Source organism: Lactuca sativa, chromosome 7 (genome assembly GCF_002870075.4).
Source record: "Lactuca sativa cultivar Salinas chromosome 7, Lsat_Salinas_v11, whole genome shotgun sequence".
Lineage (NCBI taxonomy): Eukaryota > Viridiplantae > Streptophyta > Magnoliopsida > Asterales > Asteraceae > Lactuca > Lactuca sativa.
In genome coordinates, this window is record NC_056629.2 from 65,503,471 (window position 1) to 65,526,862 (window position 23,392).

The 23,392-nt window shown below is 36.4% G+C and overlaps 2 protein-coding genes across 2 annotated transcripts; both read left to right on the forward strand.

The window, feature by feature from the left end:
• Positions 1–5,656: 5,656 nt before the first annotated feature.
• On the forward strand, positions 5,657–6,271 carry LOC111882242 (uncharacterized). The gene has a single exon (XM_023878598.2). The coding sequence runs from the start codon at positions 5,657–5,659 to the stop codon at positions 6,269–6,271; it is 615 nt and encodes a 204-aa protein (XP_023734366.2).
• A 1,695-nt stretch (positions 6,272–7,966) lies between these two features.
• On the forward strand, positions 7,967–13,457 carry LOC111882249 (disease resistance protein RPV1). Its single transcript, XM_023878606.3, has 7 exons — positions 7,967–8,500; positions 9,269–10,409; positions 10,516–10,581; positions 10,685–10,906; positions 11,707–12,420; positions 12,536–13,139; positions 13,220–13,457. The coding sequence occupies exons 1-7, from the start codon at positions 8,010–8,012 to the stop codon at positions 13,309–13,311; spliced, it is 3,330 nt and encodes a 1,109-aa protein (XP_023734374.1). The 5' UTR covers positions 7,967–8,009; the 3' UTR covers positions 13,312–13,457.
• The last annotated feature ends 9,935 nt before the right edge of the window (positions 13,458–23,392 follow it).

A 23,392-nucleotide genomic window follows, 5' to 3' on the forward strand; every position in this document is an offset into this window, starting at 1 on the left:
AATAATTTAAAATTTCATTTGGAATCAATTTGGTTAAACAATAAAAAACCATTAAACAATAAAAATCATTAAACAAAACCATTCAACATAGAACAAAGGCAAAGTCACTAAGTAAGTTCAAAACTATTAAGCAAAACAGTTAAGTAAAAATCTGAACTTTGTACACCCTTTTTAATCGGTTATATATCTTTCCATTGTCCCACATAACTATTAAGTGCAACAAACTTAAAAACTTTTCGTCGGCGGTGTTGTGCGGCGTCATACGGTGGTGGGTCGTGTGCGGCGGCAGATGGTGTCGGTCAGCCGGTGGTGAGCGGCTTCAGGCAATGGCCTCACTACGTTAGGCAGCGGTGATGTGTGCCTGGATTGTGCGAAGTTTTGGCGGCGGTGGGCGGTGGTTCTAGAGTGCTAATTCCCGACGATTTTCATTTGTTTGTGCTATGGACCATGGTTTGAGGTTTCCACTTGTTGGGTACTTGGTAGGCTAGGTCAAAGAACGGAAGAGAAGAATAGACCGGAAGAGAAAAATGGACGAGGGAAAGAAATCTAAATGAGTGGGGACCAATGTTTGCGAAGTGGGTCCATAGTTAAAAATAATAACGAGATAAATTATTTTTTTTGCATATTACTATAGGGAAAAAATTTTAAGTGGGGGTCATGCACCCCACTCCTATTGAATTGAATCCGCCACTGCCTCCGGTAGCTTCGCAAGGCCCCCCCGCCTCTACCAACTTCTGCATGTAAGGGTTTTCTTTTCCTTTTCATCTGAAAATCGATTTTAAGAAGTTTTTTTTCCCCTGAAAATCGACTATCTGTCTATCAGATGCATATTATGTCTACACGTATTGTTTTTGTTGGCATTTCATCCATCGGAAGTTTTGAACTCAACTTAAACTGAGTTTTTGTCGAAAACTGTAGGGTTTGTTATAATTGGGAAGACGATTGTGACAAATGCTCATGTAGTGGTTGATCATAGATTTCTACTTGTTAGAAAACATGGTTCTCCTACTAAATATAGGTCAAAAGTTAAAGTTGTAGGTCATGAATGTGATCTTGCTATTACGAGGTTACATGCTTTTGTACAGCTTCCTCCTCAGATTTGTTTTAATTCGTTTCTTTTGATTTGTACAATTCTTCATTTATGTGGATTCATGGCTTATGACAAAACTTCTAGTAAAAGTGAAGTATGTTGCTCATATTATCCTTTTTTTTTTTCTTTTAAATACCAACCTTTTATGAGTTTGTTCTTTGCAACTAATTATTTTTTGTTATGGTCTTTTGCTAACATGCTTTGTTTCATATTGACTTTGAAGGTGGAAATCTGAGTTGTAATTTATGACACTAAGCCTACCAGATTGATGGACTGATGGTTAACCTATTTGGGATATTTTAAAAATATATTTATTTCTCGGCATGCGTATTTTGGTTCAAAGCCATAGGTAGCAAAACCAAAAGGGCTAAATAGGAGGAAGCTGCGGCCTTAGAGTTTGAGAAAAGGAAAGGAAAATAAAATTGTTAATTAGTGGAGTACATCAACGTATGTATTTGGTTTTGGTCCTTAATTTTGCATCAAATTTTTATAAATTTTGATAGTTTGATGAAAATGGTAATGTATTGTTTATTTGTAGGAACACAAATGTGTTCCTTTGGATGATTATGTTGTTGAATTCAAACTGCATACTCAGGTGCTCCTTACTCATTCTTCTTTGTGCTTTGAGAATCTTACCAATTGGTTTTTTAGTCATTGTAGTATCATACTTTCAAGATTTTCCTATATTATGCCTTGTGAAATCTTACGGATTGGTGAAAACATGTTGCTTGTTGCGGGTAGAAGGCAAGAACTTGGAAAAAAGCAAGTCCTTATGGCTTTTTGGTCATTATAGTATCATATTTTCAAGATTTTCCTGGTTGGTGATATAGCCTATAAAGCCCTCTGGAATGACCTATTCCTACTCAAACCTTACATGTACGTATGGTTTATATCTAATTATAAATTTCACTTCTTTTTTAACATATTTGATGCATTAGCACATTTTTGGATAGAGAAATATTAGTACATTGTTATTATTGGAAAAAAAAAGTAAATGTACTAGTTATATATGTTGGTCTTTCTTTTTTTAGGTGTGGGAATTACATAACAAGTTCAAAGGCATTGAGAGATGCAAATAGAAATACAACGAAGACTAACACAATTTAAATAATAAATAGCAATTGGGGGGGGGGGGGGGGGGGGGGGGGGGGGTTATGTGATAATTTAACAACCACTTGGTAATCCAACAAATGGTTTTTAGTTTTTATTGTTTTTAACTAAGTTATACATTTATTATATTTTGTATGTAATTGTATTAGACATTTTTAATGTCTTAGACAATTTGTATAATATGTTTATTAATTTAAGTTGTTTGTTAGAATAACTTACATAATGTGAATTGAATAATATTTGGCATATGAATGATTTTAAGTTGTTCAATAATAGTCATGACAAACGAAAAAGTGTGATTAAATGTCAAATAATAGTCACCGTTTAATATATTATGTGCCACTAAAAGTCAATAATAGTTATGACAAACGAAAAAATGTGTGACTAAAAGTAGTTTATGGTCACAAGTTAATATATTATGTGTTACTAAAAGTTAATATTAGTGTTGACAAACGTAAACCATGTGACTGATAGTAGTTTATTGTCATAGATTAATATCTTGTGTGTCACTAAAAGTCAATAATAGTCATGACAAACGAACAAGCCGTGTGACTAAAAGTAGTTATGGTCATGGTTTAATATATTACATGTCATTAAAAGTAAACAATATCCATGAAAAATGAAAAAAAAAAACATGTGACAAATACTTGTTTATCGTCATGTTTTAATATATTATGAGTCACTAAAAGTTAGCAATAGCCATGAAAACAAAACAAATTTCCAAATTGTGAGGAAAGTAGCATATGGTGACGGTTATCAAAAAATGATTAAAAAAACTACAAAATTTGGTACCCTATAGTGACGGTTTTTACCTATAGTAACAGTTTTTATGGTTATAGTCAACATAATTAAACATCACCTTAACTTACCTTTAATGATGTGACCTTTCCTTTCACATTGAATGAAAACAAAAAACCTTCATAAAATGTCTGTAGTGACAAGTTTTTTGCATGGACAAAGACCAGTTTTGTACAAGTGTAGTTTTGTGTGCAAACTATCCTTTTCATTTCTCATCCTTGCATGATGTTAGTGCAAGTTTTGTCCCTTTTTGATTAACTCCCACAAAATGGTATCGTAGCCTATGGTTTTAGGTTCAATAGGCTGTAGCATCCTCGTTCATGGTTGATTGATGATTGTGACCTAATTGAGAAGATCTGGGTAATTATGTTTTTGAAAGCATGAAAGATTGAAGGTTTTTAAGAAGTTGAAGATATGCACTATATAGAGGGTTTCGTTTGTTACATTTTTATTGATCCGGATGAAAAGATTATGGAAAAGAATTGTTCATCTTAACATTTTTGAACTTGTATAAGACTTTAATATATTAAAAAAAAAATTGAATTCATACCTTACATCTTCTTCATAGATTAATCAATCATACCATTAAACTTTCAAAGTATGTAACCTCAACAACAGTTAACTTCTACGAAACATAAAGAACATAATGATAAACAAGGATGTGATCAATTGATACACCATCAACAATGATCATAGGATAACACAAAATTGATGAAAACTGTTGAGATGCCCGAAAGAAAATAACAAAAAACATATGTAGTAGATGTAGTAGGGGTGTTGATCGGGTAATTTTTCGGATTTCAGGTGATTCGGGTCGGATAATTCGGGTTTTTCATGTTAGAAAAAATAGCCGTTACCCTACCCAAACTAAATTCGGGTAATTCAGGTATTACCCGAAATATATAATTTTTTTTTTTGAATTTCACCTGAAAATAAATTTAATGAAATAGATATGTCGTGCTTTATTAGTCTTGTTTATATAAACAAACGAGACATAAACGAAGTTACTCAAGCTTTGAACATTGACATTTCTTAGTCAATAATACTTGAGATATCAAGTAATTTTTTAACAACTTAATCTAATATGATAAGATGTTAAAAAAACAAATACTTAAAGATTTTAATTTAGAAGTTTAAAATGTTTAAGATAATTGTAGCCATAAGTTTTTCCATGTTCTGAAGTTTCGTCAAGATTATGAGTTTGTTAGTTGCAATAAAAACTATAATATAAAAAACAATTAAGTTTTAAAGAACATGATGATATATAAACAACTACTTTTAATATTGTTAGTGTCATATTGCCATAATAAATAGATTCATGTTTTACAAAAATGATAATTAGTTTAAGCGTGATCAAATATCTGCTATATAGTACAAACACTACAAAAAAAAGAAAATTTTAAAATAATTCGGGTAATTTGGGTATACCCGAAACCCAAAAAATATACCCTTTCCCCGACCCGAAAAAAATCGGGTTACCCGATAACCCGAAAAAATTTACCCGATACCTGAAAAAATCGGGTGGGTAATTCGGGTATCGGGTATTTTCGACAGGGCTAAGATGTAGAGACGTTAGATTCAAAGACATATAGATACATAGTCAAGAAACGCCCAAAAGCAGTTGGATAGATGAGACTATCATGGTCAAAAGTTTTTCAATGATTTTCATTCATCATCAAAAAATGAATGCTTAAAGGTAATTTAATCTGAAAAAAAAAATAAAAGGAAAATCATATGGATGATGGTGTTTGCAATATAAAGTATATCTAAGATTTTAAAATAACCTTACCTTGAAGGATAATGGTGACCTTGTACAAAAATTAAATGAAAACAGGTGATCAAACATACATAATCAGGTAATGTATCAGGTAAAATAAGCTTGAATGAATACATTAATTGGGTCATGCATTTCATCGAACATCTTGTAGGCATGTTTCTCACAGAAAAGCAATAAATATAACCTCGCTTATACCTAAGGTTGTGGACCATAAACCCTGGATCGTGGTTTTTGTCAACAATGTTGCAGAAAAGATCTATCCGCTTATTAGACCGACCGGTATAGTCACCACGAGCCGTTTCGTGGTTTACGTGTCCACGAACCACGGACGTGCACACCGTCCCGGTGGTTCGTGGTGGTCCGTGTTCGTTGTGAGTCGTGTTCGGGACAACGAATTCAAACGAAGAATTCGATTGGTGTTTGGTTTTTGGCCGTTGAACGGCTATTTTGGCCCATTTCTTTTTTTTTTCAAACTCAATTATAAATACACTTCTAATACCAAAACACATACACATACATACACATTCTATTACACCCATGGATCCCTCAATAAATATGAAATTTTTAAAAAGTTTTGACTCGGATGACGACATAGAATTCGTCGAGACATTCTTCAATGTTGTGCAACACGTTCACGCCGAAGAAACGAATGCAGCGCGTACAAGGGCGGTCGTCAATCGTGATCGCCAAGCCGCACACGACTTATTGGTACGTGATTACTTTGCCGATAATTGTCTTTATAATGACGACTCGTTCGAACGTCGTTTTCGTCTGAATAAGGCTATATTTTTACGTATTAGTAATGCTTTAGAATCTCGTTATGATTTTTTCAAACAAAAACCCGACGCTAGAGGAAGAATGGGTTTTAGTAGTATACAAAAATGTGCGGCTGCATGTGTTTTTCTGCATGTGTTTATGAGGTTTTTCATGAAGAATATTTGCGTAAACCTACTCAACGTGATATTGAGAGATTATATTCGGCTCATGAAGAGAGGCATGGATTTCCTGGTATGCTTGGCAGTCTAGATTGTACGCATGTGGCTTGGGAAAAATGTCCAACTGCATGGCGTGGTCAGTTCACTCGAGGAAATATAGGTGAACCAACTATCATCTTAGAAGCTGTTGCATCTCAAGATTTGTGGATATGGCATGCCTTTTTTGGAGTAGCGGGGTCTAACAACGACCTTAATGTTCTTGGTCAGTCTCCACTTTTCAACGATATTTGGACCGGCAAAGCACCTGATATGACGTTCACGGTAAACGGGCACGCGTACAAATATGGTTACTACCTTGGTGATGGGATATACCCGGATTATTCTACATTGATGAAGGCATACTCAGTTCCTCGAAGTGAAAAAGCAAAATTTTTTACAAAAAAACAGGAATCAGCGAGAAAGGATATCGAGAGGGCATTTGGAGTCCTTAAGCAAACATGGCATGTAGTAAATATGCTACACGACTCTGGGATAAAGATAGAATTAAGCGAATGGTCCTAGCATGTATTATAATGCATAATATGATTATTGAAGATGAAGGTCGAGCGATTTGCACGTATGATTCGAACGACGTTGTCATTCCAATTGAGGAGTTCGTACCCGGAACGAATGCTTTTTTGGAGCGAGTTGTTGAAATTCATAACAGTGAAACGTGTTTCAATCTTCGAGAAGATGTCGCGGAACATTTGTACCAACATAGCATGAACGCCGATTAGGATTTTTATATGTATGTTTGTTCGTTTTCTTATTAATGTAATGTTTGTTTTCTAGATTAACTAAGTAATGTAGTTTAAAGTTGTTATTTTATTTTTATAATTAATGAAAAAATAGTTTTAAAAAAATGAATGCTTTTTACTTATAAAAAACGTAATTTTATTTTAATTTTTGAATTAAAAAAAAGTAATTTTATTGTATTTTTGAATTAAAAATAAAATAAAAATAATGATGTGGAGTGGCGTGTTAGTGGTAAGTATCCCATGTTAGTGGTAATGGAATGTGGTGCTGATGTGGCACCCACCACATATGTGGTATATGGTGGGTATAACGGATGGTCTTACCGTCAACTAGTGAAAGACCACCCATCACCATCACTACTTCAGTCCATGTCCACCATCACCAGATCCTAAAACCCTTCACCGTCATCATCAATTTGGAGAAAGAAAAGAGAACATAAGAGAAGAAAGTAACCAGAGGAGTCTAAGGTTCGGTGGTTGGAGCATTGTTGCAATGGGAGAAAGAAAAGAGAATGAGATCTGAAAGCCAGATGGTCCGGTAATTGTGGAGTCCATCGATTAGGTTCATCTGGTTCCAAAGGCGGTTAGGGTTCATCTGGTTCAGCTTCTCTCCACTTCCTTCATTTTCTTCTCTCTCATCTATTAACGAAACTAAATGCCGAAATTGTTTTTCTGAGATTTTTTTGGATTTGATGGCATAAGGTTTGAAATCTATAACATTGAATTCATCAACTGGATTGTAATTTATGTTTCATCATATTCTATGTGATATTTTGTGATTTCTATTTCATTAGATTTTGTTGTTTTGAATTTAGTTTCTTAAAAAATTGGTTTTGGTTGTGCTTTTTTTTTTCCCACAAAATTGATTAGTAGGTATGAGCTTGGTTATGGATCTTGCTAGAAACACCAAGGACGTAAGCAAGCGAGAAGGCAACGTTTTAGTCGGAGGAAGATGAAACAGAGTTATAGGTTGTTCATCAGAGAAAACGAAGTTATGGGTTCTTTACCGGAGAAGATGAGGGTGAGGGTGGGATGGGTAAAGTAGTAAGGGGGTGGTGAGACCCGTCAGATTTTAATATTTAATTAATACCCTTTTCACATTTAATTAATATTCTTTAAGCTAATTGATAATTTTTAAAAAATATAAAAGAAATTAATAAGGGCAAATCAGTCTTTTTAGAATGTGGACCAAACATGCAACAAAAATATAAATAAATGATGGTCGGAGTTAAAAGAAATTGCTAGGGACCAAATAGGTAGATTACTCTAAATGACAGGGACCATCCCTGTAATTTAACCCTTTGACTAATTTGAAACAAACGCGTACTTATTCGCACCATAACAACAACCGAAAGTCACCGAACACCTCTAATCCACCAGCGACGTGCCGACGTTGACTTTGATGCCATTATAATTCCCTTCTTTTTAACAACCTCTCATAGACGTTGACTTTCATGCCATTATAATTCTCTTCTTTTCAACAACCTTTCATCTTACTAATTTCAATGACGTCTGCTTCATCATCTTCTTCTTCTCTGCTAAATCATACCAGCTGCCATGACGTTTTTTTAAGCTTTAGAGGTGAAGATACCCGTAATTCATTTACAGATCATCTATACGCAGCTTTAGTGCGAGCAGGAGTTCGCACTTTTAGGGATAATGATAATATCGACAGAGGTCAAGAACTGAAGCCGGAAATCGATAGAGCAATCAAAGAATCTAGGGCTTCGATAGTTGTATTATCAGAGAAGTATGCGAATTCCAGATGGTGCCTTGACGAGCTGCTGTTGATCCTTGAGCAAAGGCGGAGCTTGAATCATTTTGTTATACCGGTGTTTTACCATGTCGATCCCTCAGATGTCAGGAACCAAAGGCAAAGTTTCGCGATTAATGTAGGCAAAAGAGCAGAAGGGTCAAAATGGACAGAGTATAATGTCAATCGATGGAAGGCAGCTCTTACAGAGGTTGCTGATTTGACCGGCATGGTTGTTTCCGGGTATGCTTTCTCTATTCAAGCTTATTGTTTAATCATTTGGAAACTCTTTTTGATTAATTCAAGTGAGAGTGGTAAAATATGATAAGGAATCGTAATATGTGCCTAGGAAATGATAGAATTCAGGTATGCTTCTTAAAAACATCAAGTCATGGAATTTTCAAAGTGCAGAACCAGATGATGAGAGGCTTAATGTGTGTATTACATATTTACCTTAGAACTCTAACTCTCTAAGGGGATGGTTTACTTTTGCACAAATACTTCATTTTCTTTACACCTTGTCTCTAGACACATTTGGCATGGTAATTGAATTTTCTGCATAATGAAGATTGCAAGTTTACTTGATGGGATAAATAGCTTTTCGGTTATGTATTAGACATTCTCCTCCTTACTTATGAATAGTTTACTACAAATCTACAATATACACATATTCACGTATCAGTTATGTATATATATGATGTGAAATAGTGAGTGAGAAGTGAAGCTAAAATTAAAACTGATAACATAGCGGGTATTGGGGTTTGAATTTGTCCCTACAGGTATTGCGTGTATCTAGTTGGCCTTGACATTATTGAAAACATAATTCAATCAGATTGCATATATCCGTACACCTCAGTTCACATATTTAGCAGGTTGATAATGGTTGCAGGAAGAATATTAAATTTACTAGAGCATTTGAATTCCTTGCACTATAACTGAAGCAGTTAAGGTGTATAAGAAGATTACATGTCATGTTCTGAATGTGTTTCTTTTCTTTTTCTATTGTTGCAGGTCTGAAATAGATTTTATTTCAGAGATTGTTCGTACAATCAAGTATGAACTAGATTTGAAACTAGTTAGTACTCCTGCTCATCTAGTTGGAATGGGCACTCGAGCTAAATCTATAAACTCATGGTTGGAAAATGAGCAATCTGGTGATAACATTCTAGCAATCTGTGGCATGGGAGGTAGTGGCAAGACGACTCTGGCCAAATTCATTTACAACTCAAACAAACAAAAATTTGGAAGCAGCAGTTACCTTGAAGAGATCGGAAAGCATTCTAAACAGTCTGATGGTTTGCTTGGACTACTGAAACAACTTCTCAAGGACATTTTAGGGGAAAAGAGGGCAAGTATATCAAGTGTTTCAGAGGGTACAAGGAAGGTTGAGGGAGCCTTACAAGTGAAAAGGGTTCTTATTGTTCTTGATGACATTGATGAACATGACCAATTAGACACTCTACTTGGAACAAGGGCTTCTCATACCCAAAGCAAGATCATAATAACAACTAGGCTTTTAGATATACGTGCATGGTTCAGGTCCATATCTTGGAAGTGTGAGGTGCAAAAATCCGAATTGTTGAATGATGATGAATCATTACAGCTTCTGAGTTGGCATGCATTTGGATCCAAAATTCCTATGGAAGGTTTCAAGGATCTCGCCATACAGTTAGCACAATATTGTGGTGGAAACCCCCTAGCTCTTAAAGTATTGGGTTCTTCTCTATTTTCTGATGCTGAAGAACCATGGGAAAAAAGTAGCATGATCGAGGTTTGGAGAAGTACATTGAATTCACTGAATTCATTGAAAGGAGATCTTGATTGTAAAATCCAAGGTATACTACAAAAGAGCTTTGACTCATTACCACATGCCAGTAACAAAGAGTTGTTTCTGCATATTGCTTTTTTCTTTGTTGGTGAATATGAGGGTCTTGTGGTAAAGATATTGGAGCATGACTGGCATGCAAAGGCCGGGATCAGGACACTTATTAACAGATGCCTTCTTACCATCTCACCAAGGAAAAAACTGATGATGCATCAACTGCTTCAAGAGATGGCAAGAAACATCGTCCTTCAAGAGTCCAGAGATCCTGCAGCACGTAGTAGAGTCTCGCAAAATGATGAATCTTATCGTTTGTTGAGAAAAGGAGAGGTACTAAGATGCTACTTAATTATGTGTATCTTTAAACTTTCTTTCCCTTTCACATGAACCTCCTATGTTAACTTTCCTTCTCTTATTTCATATCTTTCCCCATTAGGGTTCAAAAACAATTGAAGGTCTATCACTTGACATGCAAAAGCTCAAAGAAGGGATGACGTCAAATGTAAGCCAAACACATGAATAAGTGTGGTACTCATATTTCAGGGCATGTTATATCATACATGAGGTATATGTACTAGTTAATTAACTTACTGGTAAATTTACAGCCATTAACCCTTGATACAACTTCAATTGCAAAAATGGACAAACTGAAATTGCTCAAGCTAGAATATGTGAAACTCAAGGGGTCCTACAAGAATTTTCCAGAATTAAGATGGGTTTATTGGAGTTATTGTCAATTGAAAGAAATACCATCCGGCTTATTGGGTAGCAACTTGGTGGCTATAGATATGAGCTATGGACGGTTGGAGAAGTTTGAACCGCCCATGGTAGGAATTTGATGTCCTGTTTGTCACTTCACCTTTTTGGTTGCGTTTGGTTGTGGAAAAGTTCCTCAATTTTCTTGGAAATTTTAAAAAAAGCAGTAGAAATTTCATTTTCAGTTTTTATTGGAAAATTTAGAAAACGTTTTTGGTTAAAACTGTTGAGTTTTCATTTTCCGTTTTAGAAAATTAGAAATCGTGTTTGGTTGTGTTTTTTCTATCAGTTTTCAATTTCCACTTTTTGTTATTTTAAATTGCTTTTGAAATTCATTTTAAGCTATTTTAAATAGGGTTAGGGGTGGGTTGGGTGTGTGGGGTAAGTAAGGTTAGGCTGAGGTGGGGTAGGTAGCATGGATAGGGTGGGGTGGGTTGGGTATGTGGGTATGGTGTGGGTATGGCGGTGAGTACAGGTAAGTGTGGGTGGCGGTGGTTGTGGGGGTAGGTATGTGGGGTGGGCTGGGTGTGTAGGGCCTGTGGGGATGGGGTGGATGTGGGTGCAATATGTGGGGGTGTGGGTCGGGTTGGGTGTTTGTGTGTATTTTATATTTTAGAAAACATTTGGAAATGGAAAAGTGTGGAAAACAGTGATTATCAGCTTTCCAAGTTCTCTGTAGTTTTGGAAAACGAAAAATTTTCTTTTCGCGGAAAAATTTTAGAAAAATTTTCAAAGTAAAAACTTTTGTAAAAGTTTCACTTTTCTGGAAAAGTAGAGAATTTTTTACAACCAAACACAATCCTAGCTTCCCAAGTTTCTTACAGTTTATGTGTTAACGTACGATGAATCAATCTTTGTATTCTTGGAATAGGTTCTTAATTCAATGAAGATCCTAAATCTTAAAGGGTCGTTCGATCTGGTCAGTTTCCACCATCTTTCCAGACTTCCTAATCTCGAGACTCTGATTCTCTCGCACTGTATCAGTCTCAGTTTGACTCATGTTTGTGAAAGCATCGGAGGTCTTAAGAAGCTTTCTCTATTAGACTTTGGATGGTGTAATCATCTTGGGAAGGTTGCATCAAATAAGAACGAAAATCAACTGTTGGTCCCCTTGCCAGACTCCTTAAAGATTCTGTTTCTTAATGACTGGAACCTTGATGGAATAGATGATGATCCATTGTTTTTAATTGAAGAGCCGCCATTCTTTTACAATCACATGAATTTGGTCAGTAATCCGTTAATGCCCCTGACCAATTACACTTATCATGGAATGCTTCGGGTATTCGATGTGAGTGGTTGTCGAAATATAAAGTCCCTCCTATGTCTCCCAAGTACGCTAGAAGAGTTGTATACATCTTGGTGTTTTGAACTGGAGAAAATAACATTCGAATCAGCTCAGTTCAGACTGCGGAAATTTGAATATCAAGGTTGTGACAACTTAGGTGAAATTCAAGGCTTTTTCAAATTGGTGCCGTTAGTAAAGCTTGATGAAGCAGATTTGGGACATTTGAAATGGATCAAAACATATCAGAATACTAAGGTGAACCTCACAGGTGATGTCATTAGAAACTTTTGGCAGACACAGGTACCTCTCTCTCTCTCATGCATGAATAAGCACAAAAAAAAAAACACATCTTTTTACTACCAGGAAACTGATCAATATATGAATAATTTGGTATTTCTGCAATTTGTTTGAGCAGGTGCTGTATGAATATGGTATAATGAGCACATATTTGGCAGGCATAAAGGATCAAAACATGGCAAGGTCTGAGTATATGTCAACGTCCGCGTTCTTATCCTTTCGTGTGCCTTCTTGTCCTGAGAAAAGCAGGATCCGAGGATTAAACATAACCGCCTCATACAGAATATCAGCCGGAACACGAAGGGATGACCATACAAGGGCTTTGTTCACCAAAGTCAGCAATACTACCAAGGGCCTTACTTGGATGTATAACCCTGCCATCTATGACATTTCGGGAATTGAAGAAGATGCGATGTGGTTAAGCTATTGGCCCATTGGGAACACATTAGACGCTGGTGATGAAATCAATGTGTCCATCATTGTGGGGGATGGATTTATGGTAAGCAGGTGTGGTGCCAGCCTTGCGTTCATAGATGATGGTGAAGTAGAGCCAGAATACTACAAAAAAAATTACAAGAAAGAGGAAGAAGTTATTGGAGGAGATCTATCTGAATTTCAGCTGACTACAGGAGCCTACTATCTTTGTCGTCGCAATTACTTCAAGTCAACCACGTCCCCTGGTTTGTTAAATATGCTATTTGGTGATACCATTCCCTATACAGGTAAGTTCCTCTTTCAGCTTATGCTTTTGGTCAAGATTAAGCTGCAAATACTGATACAGTCTTATATCACACTGTCATAGACTTACTTGGATGGAGAAAATCTCTTCAGACAGACTACAAAGGGTCATTTACGGAGTGGAAGGCTTACAGAGACAACCTTTTTTCCGATTAGTTCTAAGTATGTACATTTAGTCATTCTTTTCGGCATAAATTACCAATATTTATTTGTAAATTTAAATAAATTTGCTGCTTAAATCCCTTACCCAACCTAATCTAATCTAAATGAATATAACCTTTGTTTATTATTGGACTAAATTACATGTGGACCATTCCTCAAAGTGTAACTGCCTGCCATCAGCTTGTTTTGTTCTTCATAATTCCTCATCCTTTAATCTGAGTTGTTGTCCAGCCTTTCCTCATCTATGATAATTAGAGTGAATGGTAGACACCGCTTTATACAACTCAAACATTCTAGCAGCCCTTAGCAAAGCATATGATATGAGGTACCGTTACCTTGTTTTCTTTGATAACCATTTTCTAATAGTGTAGGTAACTTTTTAAACTATTACATTGAGTTTGGATTGAAGTTATGTTGTATATATTTTTGTTTCCATTTAAGCCGGTTGTTACAATGAGAAATGAACAGAAACATGGATAGAAAAATATGCCAATGGAGAAAAGATATGAAGGAGGAGAAGTGATATTTGAGGAATTAAAAGAAGGCTTGAGAAGAAAATAAGTATAATAAATTATGAGAGTAATGAACTTTAAGTTTTATAACAATTGTAATTTTTTTATAAAATTTATCAATAATCTTTTAATCTAATTTTAAACAATCAGTGACTTCTCATGTTGACAAGTGTTATACTATTATAATTCCTCATTAATAGTATATGTTACCTATCATGCCACTTGTCAACCTATTAATTATCCATTTCAAATTTCAAATTTTAAATTTCTCACTCTAATTATATTAAATTGATAATTGATTCTCCATTTTAAATTTCAAAATTTAAATTTTCTCAATCTAATTATATTAAATTAATAACATTAGATTAAAAAATAAAATAAAATTAATACAGATTATAAGGTGATACAACTTCACGTATTTATTTAAATCAACGATTATAGTTTTATATAACTAAAAAAATATCTATTAAATAGTAATTTATTTTAAATAATTGATTAATAATTTTGATTTTTTAATATTAATGTTTAATTAATTGTATAACCATGATTCTCATGGGTTATAAACTAGTGATAAAATAAAGTAGACCCCATGCCACCCTCTCTCTCTCTCTCTCACTCACACACACACACACTAACACATACACATGCAAGATGCAACTCCCCTCTTCATTCTTATCATTCTCTCTTTCTTTCATATCTAAAAACCTAGGAGTAGATTGTTGGGCAAACGCCACATACACATTCATAAAAGCACACATATACACATAAAAAGACGAGCTCGAGAAAAATACGATATTCATGGGCTTGTGATTTGCTAGGGATTTTAGTTTGAACATTTACGGGTGTACTAATCGATTTTTATTGTGCTTGTAAAGCAATTGATGATGGGTAAAGGGCCTACTGCATTTAAAGGACTCATAGGAGTATGTATGAATCGAAATGCATAAACAACTTGATGATATAGACTGACCAGAAAAGTCACCGGAGAGCTATAGCTTGCTTCCATATATGATGACCGATAGAGAACAGCCCATTGAGCCCAAACTTTGGAAGGTTTATTCTTGCAAGAAAAAACGACAAGTGTAGGGTTGTGATGCTTTGAGGGATGGCATCTTTTTTAGAGAACGCTATATATTGTGGTGAATGCAAGACTAAGGGTTATATGAGAATATTTTTCTGTTATGGAGGATCGGCTAATCATTAGCTTGGGCAGGAAGGGAATCATTAGCTTTCCTTCTTTGTATTTCGATTTCGTATTCTCTATTTTGAAATCAGTGAATCATAAGCAATTTGTATTCTCCATTTTTTTTTTCTTTTTAAATTATTCTAATAAAAGGAAAACATCCTAAAATATAAAAGATAGTAAGATATGATCGACAAAATTATCCTATACGGATAGTAAGTTAGGACTGCTAAAATATCCTATAAATATAATAAGTTAAGGTTGGTAAATATCTTAACAAGGAAAGAAATGTTTTTCTAAAAATAAAAATGATTCTTATTATAATACAACCAATAAAGCAGAAAACTATAAAAACTTGTGAACTCACCAACATTAAGTTGACGTTTTCAAAATACACGTATTCTTAGGGAGATGAGTGTAGAAGATAGCCAATAGGAGGAAGATGTCGTCAAGGAATAAAACTATATGTTTACTTTCTAGTTATGTTTAGACTGTGTTCTTGATCTATCAAACAATGTAATCCCAAACAATTTATAATAAATAAAAGTATCGTTTGTGTTATATTTTTTATGACTCGATCCAATTGTCCCTACGTCGCACAGTCCGACATTTTCGCCACCGGTCGGGGGTGTGACAGGTTGGACCTGCAAAGGAGATGAAGTTGAAGAGCATTGAGGTGGTTTCGATCATAGTCCCTGAACATTCTCCATCAGCGAAAACCACAATCTTCACCGCCCTTCACCGTCACAGAACAACACCTCCGCAATGTTACCGTAGGCTGAGAAGAAATGAAATCGATTTTTGAAATCACTTCTAATGGTGAACTAGATATGCAATGTTACTGCAGGTGACGTATTCAATGCATCTGGTCTAGATCTGCCCCTGTCATCGTCAACTTACATAAGATCTGAAGCCAACGATCCTCCGACCACCTCTATTAATGTCGTCTGCGTCTTCGTCTTTCCTTCTTCAAATTCGATTACAGGTCACACTCAAGAGGACAAATAAATCGATTTTTGTTCGATCGTAGACAACACTTCTCCATTCAATCACAGTCCCCCATTCTCCAATCTTCTTATTTCTTAATGTTTTTTCTGAGTTACAATTTAATTGATCAGAAGATAAATGGAAGAACAATGCAGTTGGTGATGATAGGTTCTCAATGGTGGTGATTTTTCGTGGTGGGTTGAAGATAAATATGATGGTTAATGTCCAAAGGATTGATTTTTCTAGGCAAAATTGGTTATTGTTGGTGGTTATGGTGGTGACCGAACCATAGAATGGATGGGAGTAGCAGGCATTCTTCATGTTCTTAAAGGTGGATTTGTGTGTTTGGAGGGAGAGAGAGAGAGAGAGAGAGAGAGAGAGAGAGAGAGAGAGAGAGGGAGAGAGAGGTGGGTCGGTGGGTGGCTGAGGTAAATATTTGTATTTTTCTTTTTTTTTTAACTATTCTAATAAAAGGAAAATAGAAATGAAATTGTAAAGGGAAAATTCATCATTTTGGATATTTTCAAAAGAAAATAGACCGAACCCGCAACAAAATGAAAGTTTTAGATAAGTGATGCTAGTCCAAACATTTTTAGACCAAAATAACAATTTTCAACATAATACATGGACCATTCTTGCACTTTTGTCTTTTTAGAAAGAAACTTCAAACTTAACAAAATATCTTAAACAATTACTAATTAAAATCCTCTATTCTAATAAAAGACTCCTTAAAGTGTCACATATCTTTTTTACATCATTAACTTGCCACGTGGCACTTTTCTAAAGACTCGTCAAATGATTTCCCGCTCATTTTCTACATCAGTTATAAAAAACGGATTATAGATAACTTTTAGTCATTTTAGTCATTCAAATTCATATTTCAAATACAAAGAAACCCAAACTGTTAGCCTAAAATTGCGTAAGTATCCCCAAATTCTAGGGTTTTATTAGGTATGATTTCACATTTATATACGATTGCAACTCCACATCTATCATTCTATTGATTTTTCAGTTTCTTGATTGGTTGTGCCTCCATCCACGTTGTTTTTGGAAGTTGTTTAAACCTAACATCAACTTACAACTGATGATAGAAACAACACTACAACCAAGGGTATGAGGAGTGATGGGACAGGTCACAAATGAGGGTTTTGTTACCCTAACATGAGAATGAAGTACGAAGTATGAAGTTAGGTTATGCAATGGTGTCTTAACCATGATGGTATCAGTGGTGAAGGTAGTTACAGAGTTCCTATTACTGGTAATTCTTCTTCTAATTTCTTGCTGATTTGGGTTAAATTTTTTGATTAATATGAGTAAATTAGGTTCGTCGGTTCGTGTGATGACTGATTAAGGGGACATTTCTCTTAATCACTCCATTAGTGACTATTAATGATTAATGATTTCATTGAAGAAAAAGAAAAAAGAATGATGGATATCTAGATATGGAGTTTAATGGATAAACTTTAAAAATGTTCATACGGTTTTGCATTTATATTCTTGGCTTTATTATACAAATAATATAACGAAAAATAAAATTATTTTGGCAATAAGTATTTAATTTTGATAGCCTGCATGACTTGTGTGATATGTACATAAAATTGCACGTATAAGGAAAACCCTATAATATGGGCTTCCTAAGTTGTGAGCAGTTGTGGTGTCTTTTTGTCGGTTTCTTGAGCCTTGAAAATAATTTTGGTTTGTTTATAAGACGCACAACTTTCTAAGTTAATCTTTTGATTTTTGAATAGGCTTTCTCTGAAGCAATGGAGATATTTGAAGAAATTAAAACATATTTTTGGGTTATATGAAGATAGAGATGGGTCATATTAGCTCCCAGTCCGTCTATCTTGATTGTTGGCTCATATTTTATGGAATAGCAACTACTGCCTCTTCCCCTCAAATCCTAAAATCAGAGAGGTATTGAATCAAATGCTTGTTTGTTGTATTGAATTCCATGGTTGAATTGTTCAAACTAATGTTATACATTTTTTGATCTTCACCCTATCGATGTTATCCATGAATGGTACACATGAGGTACCTACATTTTTATTGCTTTCTTTTATGAAAATAATTTTTAAGCATGTAGGATCTTTGATAGAGTTAGTTGAGTTATCAAGACTTTGTTGTTTATCTGTTTGTTCTCTTGAATAAGATGTAATAAGTTTTATGGTGAAAATTCCATCTTTAAGTGTGATGTCAAGTAAAAATGAAGGAAATAGTTGTGTTGAACTTAAATCTATAAATATTGTTTACCAATTATCAACTCGTGATTGGAGTTGTAAAAACAGGTACTATTTTTTTTTTTTTGTATTCGAGTAGATTTTAATTATTACCCTAATAATCAATCAAACTGCATCAATTTTCTTGATATCTGGAGAGATAGAAACATGAAATGCTTTAGCAAGACCTTTACTCTACAATGAGAGTTTTCCGGATGCTTTACTTATTGTATAATCCATTTCCCCTTCAACCCATACAATATGCTCGAGTTCTTCAACCTTATACAAATTCATTTCTTGGTGGACCTCAAACTCAACCAGTCCAAAAAAGAGTTTGCAAGTCTAATTAATGCATCAATTCGATTGGCTTTTATGGCTTCTCCATGGTAAGATTGGAGTATCGGACTACAATAACACATTAAAGGTATATTTATATTATCTATAAGCATCTAAAATTTTCTCTTTCATCCCAAATTAATGGGTATTTACAATTTTGAATACTTGGTCTAAAGGTAAAATATGCGACCTTGAAACCATAAAGTCAATTCTTTTGTATCAGGTATCTATCTGATTGGTAATTTTAAAACCACTTTTCGTTTGTTGATTGTAATCATTCTGAATTTTTTTTATTATTTGTGTTCATTTATATTTTGTTCTAATGCAGGGCCTTCATCGTAAATTTGTCTCATGGTTGAGATGGGTTAATTATTCAATCAGTGTGATCCTTCAGTCTTGTAAAAATGGTATCTTGGAATTTATGGTATGAGCAGGCAATATTGGTTTAAGGACTTATCAAAAGAGAAACAATATTTGTTTGTAGAAATTTCTTTATGATTGATTTTATTGGGAGTTGTTAGTGTTATATGTGAAACTCTTTGATAACCATGTATTTAAATCTTGGTTCTTGATTTTTAGGTCGTGAGTCGTCCCTAAAATGTTCTCTCATAGATATTCACCATTCATCAAGCTCAAGTAGTAAACCAAAATTTGAGAGGAGGTATTAACCTGGAAATTTAGATGTGAGATTGTTTTCATAATAAAATATTTTCTAGGAGTTAACACGTTGTAAAATTAATTTAAATTAACAATTATATAATTAAGGACAAAACATCTAAATTTCTAAAATAATAAATATCTGTAAATGTATTATTATTTTTAAGTTCTATTAACATTTATTAACATTTATAGTTGTTCTATGTTGTCCCGTGTAATACACGGGTTATAACCTAGTTTTTAATATATTTGAAACAAATGCGTAGAAATACGGGGATTTTAATCACACGACAAAATTATAAAATTTGTCCATGTGGTTTTAAAAAACTGTGGATAAGGTTCAAAAAGTTTTCAACTTTGCATGGAAGTCTAAAATCAATTTTTTTTGTGATATTGGTCCCTAATACATTTGAAATGTCAATTTTACCTTTTTCATTTCTTTTTTTTTTATTTTCTTTTGTTATTTTTAGTATTTAAATAACAAAAAAAACCTAACCCATCCCAACCCAACTCTCTCTCTCTCTCTCTATCTCTCTCTCTCTCTCTCAGCATGTATTTCATCAGAGAACTTCACCTTCTATCTGTACTTTCAAAATTCATTTCATCAAGAACACACACTAACAAAATCATAAATTTCTTTATACACAAAAAGAAAATTAAACATACACAGTGAAAAAGAACCTAATGTAACACCGTGAATTTCAAAATAATTTTTCGCATAATATAAAAACATTTTCATTTAATTTTCATAAAAACATCAATGTTTTAAGACTCCAATCCATATCATACAAAAATCCCAAGATCACATATCATAAAATCCCATGCGTGTGTACAGATCAAGTCGGCGCCTTCCCACGGTCATCATTAGTACCTGAAACAAACAACACTAACACTGTAAGCACGAAGCTTAGTGAGTTCCCCAAAATACCACACATAACACATATTAGCCACTCGAGGCTATAACTCTGTGGGTCCGTAGACCCTACTCTGTGAACCTACTGGTTCTAACTCTGGGAACCTTCCGGTTCCAACTCTATAAACATGCACAGCATAAATCACAAAGAAATAATGCAGTACAGCACATAACATACATATAGCATACAAATACTTTGTCACATAACTCTGATTACCTACTCAATGTAAAGTATAGTGAGAAGACTCACCTCGCGTATCTCGATAACTCGCAAATCCTAGAAATCACTCGCGCTCGATCCTCCAATCTATAATCCTCCTATAGCACAATATATCTCTAATTAACACTTTCTCAACTAAGGTTGACTACCCCTATCAAGTCAACACTGGTCAACTCTGGTCAACCGTCAACGGTCAACTCTGACCGGACTCGGCGAGTGCACTAGAGCGACTCGGCGAGTCTAAACGTGTTCACTGACTCCCTAGGATCCTCTTTTGACACGTCGAGTACTTCCCTGACTCGACGAGTTCCACCTGGCATGAATCGCGGGGCCACCACGACTCAACTCGCCGAGTCTCAAGAACAACTCGGCGAGTTCCAGCTCGACTCAGTCCACCTGTCAACCCTCTCTAACTCTCCCTGACTCACTGAGTCAACCCTTAACTCGGCAAGACCACTCACTGAGTGGTTAGGACAATCTTCATGCTACTCGTCGAGTCTGTTCTTCGGACTCAGCGAGTCCATGCCATGCATCGACTCAATCTCGCTTCTCAGGTCAGATCCGCTCCAACAACTCATAGATCTAGCCCTCCCAAGCACATTCATCACGTAAAGTCACAATCTTGGCTACCATGCAACGCCTACAAGGCTTCTTTTGATGAAATGACATCTAAAATGGTAACCTAAGTCTCCAACTCAAAAGGAAAGGCATAAAGCATGGCATTTGGGACTCTCTGGACCTACTAAGGTCCAGATCTAGGTACCATTTCCCCAAGGGACCTCTCACACTCCAAACACAAGGCAAACAAGGCATGAAGAAACCCTAGATTTGACCATAACAAGAAAAACACGAGTATAAGATCTGAATGTTACCTCAAATAGCCTCTTCTGCCGAAATGGGAGTAGATCCAAGCTCCCCAACTCTCCTAGTTTGGCCTTCCTCCTCCTTTCTTGCAAATACACACAAAAATGGTGAATAATGGCCTCTTATCTCACTCACAAGAACCCTCAGCTGCTCTGGTGCTCTCAAGGTCGAAGGTAGCAGCAATGAAGGGGTTTAAGGTCCTTTAAATAGGGCTCAAGGCCGGGAAATTAGGGTTTCATTAAACAGCGCGGACTCGCCGAGTCCATTCCTTGGACTCGCTGAGTCCAGACGCGAACCCGCGTCCAAATCCGCGATCATACTCGGCGAGTCTAGGCTCCAACTCGCCGAGTCTCCTCACAAATTATCAAAATAAATAAATGAATAATACCTGGGAATCCGGGCTGTTACAATTCTCCCCCACTAGAATTAGACTTCGCCCTCGAAGTCTCGCTCTGAAAATAACTCTGGATGCTGCTCATGCATCTCATGCTCCGGTTCCCAAGTCATCTCGGACCCCTTCCGATGCTGCCACTGAACCAAAACCAGGGGTACCTCCTTGTTCCTCAGGACCTTGATTTTCCGATCTCTGATGGCCACTGGTCTCTCAGCATAATTCAGGCTCGCATCCACCTGAATATCCTCTAATGGAACCACTGCCGACTCATCGGCTATACACCTCCTCAGCTGTGACACATGGAAAGTGTCGTGAATCTGCCCCAACTCTACTGGAAAATCCAAACGATAGGCTACCCGGCCTACCCTCGCGATCACTCGGAAAGGACCAATATATCGAGGCCCCAACTTGCCCCTCTTCCTGAATCGAATCACTCCTTTCCAAGGAGAGACCTTCAGGAGTACAAGGTCGCCGACCTGGAACTCAAGCTCGAACCGGCGTCTGTCTGCATAACTCTTCTGTCGGCTCTGAGTGGTCAACAACCTCTGTCTGACCTGCTGGATCTGCTTTGACGTCTGAAGCACGATCTCTGTACTGCCCATTACCCGCTCTCCAACCTCTCCCCAACAAATGGGGGTCCGACACCTCCTCCCATACAACAGCTCAAAGGGTGGCATACTAATGCTCGGATGATGGCTGTTGTTGTAGGAAAACTCTGCCAAGGGCAAATATGCATCCCAGCTACCCCCGAAATCCAACACACATGCCCGGAGCATGTCCTCGAGCGTCTGAATCGTCCGCTCACTCTGACCGTCTGTCTGGGGATGATATGCGGTACTAAAATGCAGTCTAGTACCAAACTCCTCATGAAACTTCTTCCAGAATCTGGAAGTGAAGCGCACATCACGGTCTGAAACAATCGAGATCGGCACCCCATGCTGAGATACCACTTCCCTCACATACACCTCCGTCAATTTCTCTGCTGAAGAACTCTCGCTGATAGCAAGGAAGTGAGCGCTCTTCGTCAATCTGTCCAGAATCACCCAAATTGCATCAACTCCTCTAGCAGTCCTTGGCAATTTGGTGATGAAATCCATAGTGATCTGTTCCCACTTCCATTCGGGAACCTGCAATGGCTGCAACTTACCATGCGGCCTCTGGTGCTCGGCCTTAACCCTACGGCAGGTCAAGCACCTCTCAACAAACCACGCGACATCCCTCTTCATACAGGGCCACCAATACTCCTTTCTCAGATCCAAATACATCTTAGTGGCCCTCGGATGGATCGAGAATTTCGACCGATGAGCCTCCTCCATCAAAATGGTACGTGTTCCTCCCACAAACGGTACCTAGATACGCCCCTGAAATGTCATAAGCCCCCGACCATCGGTAACGAACTCTGAAATCAAACCAACAACCCGTTCCCTCTTCTGCATCTCAGGTTGCACAGCCTCGGCCTGTGCCCCACGAAAGGCGTCCAACACTGGAGCTATCACGGTCAATCTCAAACATACATCTCGCAACGGGGTGCTCTCCACCCTGCGGCTCAATGCATCGGCTACCACATTAGCCTTGCCTGGGTGGTACAGGATCTCACAATCATAATCCTTGACCACATCCAACCACCTTCTCTGACGCATATTTAAGTTGGGCTGATCCATCAAATACTTCAAACTCTTATGGTCCGTGTATATTGTACACCGAACCCCATACAAGTAGTGACGCCAAATCTTAAGGGCAAACACCACTGCCCCCAACTCTAGATCAAGGGTGGGATATCTCGTCTCATG

Excerpts from the sequence above, each read along its gene's own strand:
- LOC111882242 (XM_023878598.2), top strand. The coding sequence starts at position 5,657 with ATGTGCGGCTGCATGTGTTTTTCTGCATGTGTTTATGAGGTTTTTCAT.
- LOC111882249 (XM_023878606.3), top strand. The coding sequence starts at position 8,010 with ATGACGTCTGCTTCATCATCTTCTTCTTCTCTGCTAAATCATACCAGC. Across the intron at positions 10,907-11,706 it reads AGAAGTTTGAACCGCCCATG|GTTCTTAATTCAATGAAGAT; the intron begins GTAGGAATTTGA and ends TTCTTGGAATAG. Across the intron at positions 12,421-12,535 it reads GAAACTTTTGGCAGACACAG|GTGCTGTATGAATATGGTAT; the intron begins GTACCTCTCTCT and ends TTGTTTGAGCAG.